At 41.8% G+C, this 10,978-nt stretch overlaps 1 protein-coding gene across 1 annotated transcript; it reads right to left on the reverse strand.

Annotated features, from left to right (window-relative positions):
- Positions 1-441: 441 nt before the first annotated feature.
- Positions 442-5,459, reverse strand: LOC308219920 (L-threonine 3-dehydrogenase, mitochondrial; the record flags this gene model as incomplete). The annotated part of the gene is made up of 8 exons (XM_080615527.1): positions 442-581; positions 819-1,088; positions 1,540-1,630; positions 2,462-2,634; positions 2,724-2,873; positions 3,632-3,702; positions 4,865-4,907; positions 5,276-5,459. The coding sequence occupies 8 exons, from the start codon at positions 5,457-5,459 to the stop codon at positions 442-444; spliced, it is 1,122 nt and encodes a 373-aa protein (XP_080471653.1).
- Between the last annotated feature and the right edge of the window lie 5,519 nt (positions 5,460-10,978).

A 10,978-nucleotide genomic window follows, 5' to 3' on the forward strand; every position in this document is an offset into this window, starting at 1 on the left:
AGTAGAAAGGATGGTATCTTACTACAATCTAACATCCTCCATCAGGAAAAATGAGAAACCTATTGTTAACTTGGTGGGATATGCCTGAAATACCAGGTTTGACATTACTGGCCCAAGTTGTTTGCCAAAGAAGAGGCAGGCAGCAGTAATGGTTGAAGAGTCATCAGCCAGCAGTAAGTGCTTTTTTTCCCTTTTTTGATAGCTGCTTAAGTATGAAAGTTCAAGAAATCTGTGTTTGTCATCGGTGCTGTGCTTGCAGACAGCACCAAACGATGTTGTTTATCTACTAGTAGATTCCAGCAACAGCATGTTTCTGCCCAACTCTATTGCTACCTATGAAAGCTAATAACTGACATGCTCTCAGACTCAGAAAAATATAAACTAACTTAGCCATTTCTTCCTGGTCCTCTTTGGAAATCTGGAAACATCTTACAAAGTATTTCAGTTAACTTGAGCAATCCTGGAGTCAGACCCAAGGAAGCTAAACATTGTAGTCACCAGCTCAGGGAGATCATAGTCATGTTTCCAGCCCCAATCCCTCCGGGCATTCATGTCATCAAAGTTCATCGGCCAGCTGTCAGCTGCGGTGAAAAGAGAGAAGAAACAAGGAGCATGAGGTTTAAGAAGAACTTCTTTAAACTTTAAGGTATATCATCACTGGCCACTTGAATTACTAGAGCTGAATTTCAATTCATAACACTTGAATTGTACAGGAGCAATTTGCAAGCACATACAAAGAAAATAAATTTTCTTTTACCCTTTACCTATAGCAATCTAATGTTTTTTTCTTACCCACTGCCAGAGAAGCCAGTACTAACCTATGGCCTGCCTGATTTCATCTACTTTGTAGATCACTTGGAGCTCAGGAACATGCTTCTGCACCTCTTGCACCAGCTCTTCAGGAGTGAAGCTCATGGCACTGATGTTGTACGTCCTCATGCTCAGTGCCTCTGCAGGGGCCTCCATGACTTCTAGAGTCGCCTTCAGACAGTCATCAATATACATCATAGGGAGACGAGTGTCTGGCTTTAGGTAGCATTGAAATTTGCCTGTCTTTATGGCATCATGGAAAATCTGGACAGCATAATCTGCAGAAAAGAACAATGGGGGTGTGTACTCATCTGCCTCAATCTGTTGTTCACTTCGTGAACAATCCTCAGACCGCCCTCAATGTCTTCCATATAAAATCTAGCCACAGGACTATGCATTATTGACATTTAACAAGTAAGTAATTCCAGACTATCCCAATGTTATTCCAGTATTTGCACACTGCAGCAAGATGCAAGAGTTTAAAACAATTTTAAAGCAAATCATCTCAATGAGTGCAAATAATCTGAAATCTGTCAGATACTGTTTAAAGGCAAAGACATTATGCCTTAGGCTGGAGTGGACAGAAGTTCTGTAACACTGTTGAAACAGCATCTCTACAGTGATGCTTCATATTGCCACGGATTAAATTTCTACAAAAACTTTATAAATTAAAGTATGTTGGCTTGGTTTCAATATTTTTGCCTGCAATACTGAGAACTGCACACTTACCAGTTGTTCCCCCACCAGGCTGAGAGTCAGCAGATATAATTCCTGGATACCTCAGACAGCGGAAGTCTAGGCCATACCGGTAATGATAGTACTATGGAAGGAGGAGAGAAGCACAGCTTTATGCATCAAGACTAAGGCCTCACAACTCATTGATTTCACAGGAAAAATCTGCCACAGGATGAACCTTTGTGCTGTAGCCATCCGATGACAGGAACAAAAGGAAAAGGACTGGTGAACAGTCTTAATTCCCTATAAGGCAGCTGATGTCCCTACTTGCTCTTTTCTGATTTGCATCCACATCAATAGATATGGATTCTTGACATGGATTCTTTGTATGGATTGGCTTAATACAGGGTCTAGATCTAGTGCTCAGAAACAGAAAACACCTAAGTTTGTGAGCCTTTTCAGGTTAATACAGTCTTTAGGCCTGCCATTATTCTTCATAAATTTAAAGTATGAGGAAACAGTATATAACAATATCAGTTTTAATATTATCTTTACAATAAACTACAAAGCCAAAAGAGATGTTGTGCATGTAGAGACTCTCATGGCTTGGACTTTAGACTCTTCTTGTATGGAAAAGGGAGGACCAAAAGTCATTATTTCCCAGGATGCTTTGGCAAGGCTTTGTACACTGTCATTTCTGCAATGTCATTCATATTGGCAGATTAGGCCAAAGTCAAAAGAACCAGGGGAAGAAATTACACTGAAAGTTAGATCTTCGTCAGTTTCCAATTCTTCGTACTTTTTCTAACAAAACTCAAAATATACTTGTCCTTAAGAGCTGCCTCAGACTACTATTAAGTACTGAAGCCTAAAGGAAGGAAAGAATGGGGAAAAGAACACTGCAGTGAAGAATCTAACAAAAGCAATTAAGTTATCCCAAAATTTTCAAGAAATAAATAAAATGAAAAATTCCTACTTCTCCCATGAGCTCAGCGTGAACCTTGGAGACTCCATAGATTGTCCTTGGTCTCTGGATGCAGAGATCAGGAGTTGGATTTCGAGGAGAGGTGGGTCCAAAGGCTCCAATAGTGCTTGGAACAAAGAGTCGCAAACTATGCTCAGCTGCAATATCCAGAACATTGTGTAAACCTGGGACAAACAAAAGGATTTATCAGAACACCCACTAGACCTTATCAAGCCTCTGTAGGAGTCATGAACTTGAAACCCTTGTCACATACCGGTAATGTTTACGGCTCTGGCCAAGGGAACGTTTGCTTCTCCAACAGCACTGAGCAAAGCACTATAGTGGAACAGCCAAGTTATCCGATTATTCACCACTATCTCACGCAAATTCTTGTAGTCCAAGATATCTGCGTAGATAAAAGGACCTAGAAGAAATGGAACCAGTAGGAAATTGAGTACAAAAGAAGAACGGATATAAAGAAAAGTTCTACATTAAACTCACATGGCTGCTTCTGGACCATACCTATATTCAGGATTTGACTATGCAGCAGAATAAACACCTAAGAGCAGTGGTCAATAAATTAGCAAATAAGGAGGACAAATGAAGGGAAACTGCTACCTTTACCTCAACAACAGACTGATGACGCAAGAACTCCTGTTTTATCCACTCAACAGCATGAAAGCAGAGAATATTTAGTGAACACTGTTCAAATACCTAAATACATCATTAAGCAGTAATGATGAAGAAAAACTTAGGCAAGTTCCTAATGAAAATAAAAGGATCTAAAAACTCCTATTCTACCTCCATCTTACCATTAAAAAGTGCCTGAGCATGGAAAAAGAAAGCACAGATTTAACTTCCAACTTGTTCCCTACCAAAGAATAGGTGCATCTCGTTTTACAGCAGGAGCAAACAGCCAAGCTCATCTTGACTCAAGTAGTTATTCTGGTCAACAAAGTGGCAAAGCAGCAGTGGAAATATGCGAACAAAAATATTTAGAAAAAGGGAATAATAGGCAAAGGAAATAAATGTCTTGGCAAGATTTCAAAGCAGGAAAGCACTATCCAGAAGTTTTGAAGAGCAATTTGTTCAATTTAATCCACTTAACATTTAGACTTTGGTAATTAGTCTATCAACATGAAAGTCAAGATATTTTTCCCATATGCTCCCCCAGTCACTTACCACTATAAAAAACATTATCTGCAGGCTTTCTAATGTCAGACAAGATCACATTGTTCTTTCCAAAGCGTTTCCTGTGTAAAAATACCCACATGGTACAGTGAGTCTTTGAGATAATTTGTAATTTGCTATTCTGCTATTTTGTTTTGCAGGAGCAATATCAAAGGAACAATAATTTCCACAATGAAATCAGTTATTGCACTAAAAAAACAACAGCTGCTGATCCTTCAAATATTAATATAGCATCTTAGGAAATCAGTAAACTACTTCTAGTAGCAGTGAGAGACCACATAAGGACAGAGATACCTTTACAAAATGAAAAAACATTAGTAAGAAAGACCTTCTTGCCCTCTTCTTTCTCAAAACCTTACCCAGAGATAACCCACTCCTCTACAGACAACAAAAAGCCACTGGGCTTGCTGCAACTGCAGCTACTTTTATATCAGCAAAGAAAATACAACTTGTGCTTTTTTAAGGAACACAAGGCTGTCACAGAGAGCAAGTCTGATGGCACTGGGGTACATTCAGGCTTCCATTACTTGAATGATTTTTAAATATACCATAGAAATAGAAGAAAACATTCAAACTGCAGCAAGGTGTTGAATACAGTGAGTTTGCTCACTTCTGGTCACAGTCTAAATCCTCTGCAACAAACACTGTCTACGCGCAAGCAATACTCTAGAGCTGAGTGGATATGGACAATGATATAGACCAGGGAGAGCTCTCAGAGCATTTTACATTGCTGAAAAGATACTATGGTAAAAACAAGGTAACTATATGAGAGGCAGGGGAACAGAAAGAGCCAAAAGAAATGTATTTTAGATTTACTTTTTTCACTGCACCAGTTTATGTTTCAACAAATCATAAAAACTTCAAGATCTTGTATCCTAATTTTGGGGGTTTTTTGTACTTTACTATATGGAGCAACTTATTCCTGAAGTTGCTCAACTGAAATTCTCAGAAAGGTAAAAGGCAGCAGTCACAAAGCCCAACAGCTGGGTAGTTAGCAAAGGACTATGCATTTTTTCAAGTGGGTGTTTGTACTTTCTTCTCTCCTGTAGTACCTGCATAAAATCACAGCCTTTGTCTCTCTGTTGAGCACTCAAATCCAGCCTTATTTGGCTAGGCCAAAAAAGAGAATATCCTGTTATAATCAACTCTCCAGAAATTGCTTCTAGAAGTGATGGTTAAAGCTTGAATTCCTCACTAATAGCAAGTCAGAGAATCACAACGTACCTCAGAAGCTTAGCAAGTCCCACTCCAAGCTGGCCAAGACCACCTAAAAGGCAACGAACAAGGGACAAAGATCAGAGGAAAAAGGCTATCAAAAGACAGAGATCCAAGATTATATGTACCGCATCAGAAATGAATACTATTTTTCTCAGTGAGTCAGAAAGCTTTTATACTTTTTCTCAAGGAAAATCCAATGAACTGGTTTTAGTAGGTTTCTGGAATAAAAGTAATAGGACAGTTCACTTTCCTACTAAGACAGGACTCCTATCTTACTGCCATGAGGGAAAGATCATCACAATTCCAGAGTATTTTGAGTAGTTTTGTTTCCAGTATTCTGCTCATCAGAGAGGAAGGAGGGAAGTGACGACTCGACGGAGAAGCTGAAGCGCGGCTAGTTACGACAGGAATGCTGACCTGTGATTAGCACCCGAGGATGATCGGAGTTGGAAAAGGAAACCGAGTGAAAGCTAGCATCGGAGGCCACCTGGCGGGGCGAGACTCCAATGCATCGAGCAGGAATGACTGGAATCCCGCATCCACAACCAGGGCTCTGTAGTAGCTGGCGGACAGCTCGACTCATGTTTCTGACAATTGGCATCTTCCTCCTTCCAATATGCTGTGAGAACGGGAGAAAAGATCAGTCACAAATGACTCAACCATATCAAACATATTAAACACCTCCTTAGAAAACTCTGAAGGGTTTCAGGGAAGTTTGATGCAATCCACGTCCTAGCTGATGTGCCAGCTGAGAGCCTTGTCTGTTAGAAGCAGCCTGTGAAGTAATACGAATGAGGTAATGTGTTCACCAGAGTGAGCTCAAGAAAATATCCATAGCCCCAGCACAAAGTCCAGTATAATGGACAGTGAGAATATAGTTCAAGTTTAACCCTTTTAAAACAATCACTAGAAACTTGGATTTCAAGCACAAAAGACAACAAATACAGGATTCAGCAAGTTTGGCTGCTATGATTACACAGCTCCACTGCAGGTACTAAAAGTTTGTAGACTGCCACAAAACAGCAAACCTTCCTACCACTGCATCAGCAAGATTCAGCTAAGCCAGCAGATGCAGCAGTAAATCACTTTCAAGAGCACTACGTTTCTCAGACTTAATGCTGGACACATGCTGGACAGCACCCGGAAGCAAACAAAGAAGAAGTTGTATTTACCCAGCAGTAAATGGAAATGTCCTAATTATTTCACAAAATAAAAGAATGATTTGATCATAACAACACACTGCAAAAACATCCATAAGTTACCCTGAGCTATATGGTAGTTTTATTTCTGTCTAAATCCTTCACATTGGGGGAGGAAACAGAGAAGGATATACCCCAAATAAATTATAGAATCATAGAATCACATGTGCATCCACAACTGGTCTTTTATAAGGTTTCCATTTACTTCTTTCAAATACGATTCTTAAGGCACAATCACTTATATTCTTCCTTATCCCACTTCAAACAAGTTTTAACTCTCACGAAGTGCCAGAATAAGTCAGTTCTCAGATGAAAACGTATTTCAAACTAGCTTGTTTGAGATTACCCTGACAACTCCTTTCTCATATGTGTACTTGTGGAATGTATTATAATAAGGAGACTCAGGAAGGAGGAAGGCCAAAACAAGAAATTACAGTGGCTAATTGCTGCAGATGGATTCCAGCACTACCAATTCTAGTCTGCATAGAAAAGCAAACAAGTAATTAATATGTGTGTTCTTTTCTCAGCAATAGACAAGGCTGAGTATTCTCTGATATTTTAAGGAGCCCTGCTATTTAAATACAGAAGACTTGCTTAACTCTCTATCATGTGCTTAATAAGATACCACCCTCCAAAAATGCAGTATTCAAAAGCAAATTTGCATATTTAAACTGATTAAAGAGATTTATTCTGAAATGCAACTTCCCTCCCACCTCTTAGAATTGTTTGCTCACTTTATTGCCCTGAGAAGCCTGGTCAATTAGTATCCCAATGAATTAGCCAAGCCTCTACTGCACCTCACAGTCACAAACCCATTAGAGGAATCAGTCTCCCTGATTATAGGCTTGATCTATTAAAGCCATATCTCTCCTGTCACAGTGCCACAGAAGTAATCACTTTATCTTTGCTAGGCTTTGCACAAGTCTCTAGCAATTCCTTGCTACACACCAACCCTACATACCTACATCTAACTCCACGTATAAAATAGAGCAAGTAAGCTATTCCTTGAGAGCTGAAAATGAGAAAGCTCTGTTTCCTGAGGACTCAGTCTCAGAGGTTATGACATCTTTCTCCTGTCTTGATCCTCTACCACTCATTAGTACAGCTCAGTTCATATTTCTGATGGAACACCAAGATGACGAAGGGACAGGAACATCTCTCCTATGAAGAGAGGCTGAGAGAGCTGGGACTGTTCAGCCTGGAGAACAGAAGGCTGCAAGGAAATACCAATGTATATAAATACCTGAAGGGATGGTGCAAAGAGAAGGGATCCAGGCTCTTTGCAGTGGTGTCCAGTGTGAGGACCAGAGACCATGGGCACACAGTGAAACACAGCAGGTTCCTCTGAACATCAGGAAACACTCTTTTACTGTGAGGGTGACCAAGCACTGGTACAAGTTTCTTAAAGAGGTGATGGAGTCTCCATCCTTGGAGATCTTCAACAGCCATCTGTACATGGTCCTGAGCAACCAGCTCTGGGTGGCCCTGCTTGAGCAGGGGGGAATGGACCAGATGACCTCCAGAGGTCCCCTCCAACCACAACCATTCTCTGATGCTCAGCCAAGGCACTAATGAGATTTCCTTCCCCTGCAAACCCACCTCCACAAAACAGATGTGTTTGAGACTCAGTGCCTGTCAAGCTTACTTGAAATTAGCCAATAGGTGCAAAAGTAGTTAGGTGTGCAAGGGAGGAAAGCAGCAGGCAGACATATCCAGTCAATTCAACCTCATAAGACAAGTTTCTTCCTAGGAAACCCATGTGAAACTGTAAAATGGCAGTGAAAGCCTTTTAAAGAACCATGATAGTCCTTTCTTCTTTCAGAAGGGGACAATAAACAGCTCTTACAGCAATAAGAGAGACTCTCTGGCCTCTGATGCAGAGAATTTCCCCTTGAAGTACCTGAAAAGGCATTTTGAGCTTTATAAACAAAGTACAAACCAAAGTCAGGTGTTACTAAAAATGCCACACTCGTGGCTAGCTGTTTTCCCACCTACTGAACTGGTTTCTCCAAATATTCCTGGAATGAAATTCCCAGGCTTAAGCTGAGAATTTACATTGTAAGCCGAGGCTGACTCCAAAGAGCAGTAAACGCACTTTATACCAGATACTGAACTCCCCCATCTCACCCAGCAGCACAACTGCATGCAAAAATCACCACCTATGACATGCATTTATTTCTATTTCAAATATGAAGGGGGAGAGGGGGTGCGAAATGCTGTCACTACCTATGAAATTCTAAGTTGCCAACCAATGCACAGATCCATTAAGAAATCAACAGTATGCCTTAAAAACACTCCCCCAAACCAACCATGAGATAAAGGTGGCCCCAACACAGTGATTAGCTCACAAAAGTAAGTTGGACAGAAAAGCCCCTTCTGTTGGATCAGTTTCCCACTTTACTTAACTTCAAGGAGTTATTAACAGCTTTAAACACAAAAAGTATTCATTTAACTGATGCAAAAAAAGAACATCCTTTCTTTTTTTTGATAGGTTTCTCTTTCTTACTATCCCAAACTATAGGTTTCTCTAGTCTACTATTACAGAGGAGTACTTCTGTACTGTTAGGAACTGGGGAGAAAACAGTCGTACCTATTTTCAAACACACTCTTCCTCCCTCCCTTATCTTCTGACTACTTTCTCGGTCAGTGTGTTTGCTCACTGACAAAAACTGATATTCGAAACAAGCTCTTTTGTTTCCCAGATCAAGGAAAACGAGGCATTTTTCTCCTGAAACATGGAATCTATCTCCCCTACCCCGCTAATTTCAATTAACAACCAACGCTAGTGTCAAGGATTAAGCGATACACGCTGGAATCTTTCCTCTTCTGTACTCACCTGTCCGTCAGCTGCTGATAGAGCAGAAGCAGGTTGGCGAGGGCAATTTATAGGACACTGCCTCTTCTGAAAGCCAATCAAAACCAGACAGAAAGTAGGAGTTGTCCCACACCTTAAAAAAAAAAAAAAAGAGAGAAGAAAAAAGAGCTCGCTCATGAGAGCGGCAGCCAGGGATATCACTTTGTTCACATTTGTTTGGCTTTGGAATGTCTGCACGTTTGTGATAGGCGGAGGACACCAAAGCTATGCAACCAGCTCCTTTAACTAACAGCACCACACAACCTAGGGTCATCTCTGAAAGACAGGTTTGAAACTGATCGGTTGCAGCACAAAGGATTAGCGTGAAGCAAACGTGTCTTGGAATGTAAAGCAATGATCTCCATTGATAGCAGGGAATTTCTGAGTTTTGCGAGAAGATTAAAGCACGGGGATAGAGAAAAGACAGGAAAAAAAGAAGCAAGCTCATAAGATGATATTTAGCGAGTTAAGTGCCAGCTACTGGTCCTTTGCAGGATTTCCAATGTGTTCTACAAGCAGCAATCACCTGCTGCTCATGCAACAGACAAGAACATGTTTATTTAAACTAGTAGTTTCTTATGTGTTAGCTATTGATAGAACATTACAGTGATAAGAAAATAAACTCATGGGTTAGGTCTGGGAAATCCCACAACAGTAAATGTCAAAGAAAATGGGTAAGAGGGAAGAGAGAGAGGTCAGAACCAAAACCCAAATCTCCCACTGCATTCCAGGGGCCGCATAGCTGCTGAGATCCCATGGGTGCTCCTCCACAGAGCTAAGCAAGGAAGTCCAGAGCTTGCTTCTTTCAAAGAAAGTTAAGATACTCTCTGGGCACAGGATCCTGAAGATTCTCAACCACTGATACTTCCAAAACAGCCAACATCTGCGGGCACATGGTCCATGCGAAGCATTGAACTCCCAGCTATTGTTCTCCACTCATGTCTCTCTCCAAAACCAGTTTCTGCTTTGACACTAAAGAAGAAGGGGTTATGCTCTGGAAAGCTCCTCTACTTTTTCCATCTGTATCAAGAATAGCTTGAGTGGCAAGATACCACCTGCCATGGGCATCCAGAAGACAAAGCACATGCCACCTTGTGCGTCCCATGAGAAAGCCTTCCTCCCTGGTGCTGCCAACTGGGAAGTCTGTCTGATCACCACATTTAGAGTGTTCAAGCTGCAACAACTGGGAGATCCTCTCAGCTCAACCAACAGTTGATGCAGTCTGGAAGGACATCACACACCCTTTGTTGTCATTTCCTCTGGCTTGGAAAGCCCCAGATGGAGGCAAGGAAACACTGCATCCTTCCCTGTGTCCCCTGGCATGGCGGATGTGCCAGGGCAGAGGGGTGCAGGGCCTCGTCCTGTTCTGTCTGGCAGGCAGCTGTTGGCTAACCTCAGCTAAAATAACCTTGACACACACACAACCTCAGCCGCTTGTTTTATAGAGGTGACGCAAGACCGTGGGACAACGCCATATCCCTTGCACAGCCTGCCAAATCAGCCTGATGATGTCAGCCTGAAACACCAAGGGAACGACTAGAAATCTGACCTCAGCAACCTCAAAATTATATACACCAGCTACTGAGCAGCATGGAATCATAGAGCAGAATCATAGAAGAGTTTGGGTTGGAAATGACCTTCAAAGCTCATCTAGTCCAACCCCCCTGCAGTGGGCAGGGACATCTTCAATTAGATCAGGTTGCCCAGAACCACATCCAGCCTGGCCTTGAATGTCTCCAGGGATGGTGCATCTACCACACCTGGACAACATGTTCCAATATTGAACCACCCACATTGCAAAGAATTTTTTCCTCACATCCAGCCTGAATCTGCCGTCTTTTACTGAGAGGGACCATGATGCTCCTGGAGTGGATAAGAAAAGATCTACTTTACATGAGGCCTCCACAGATGAAGCAGAGGCGGGTGTGTGTCAGGCGCATGAAGAAAGCCGTATCAGGTCCCTGCCGAGAAGCCAGAGCGCCAGGAAAAGGCTGGAAGAGCAACGCGACGCTCCTGCGATCGGCCTCAAATGGGCAGCAGCACCTCACCGTTATCCCGGGCAGGGTG

The sequence above is a fragment of the Psittacula echo genome (assembly GCF_963264785.1).
Source record: "Psittacula echo genome assembly, chromosome: 4".
NCBI lineage: Eukaryota > Metazoa > Chordata > Aves > Psittaciformes > Psittacidae > Psittacula > Psittacula echo.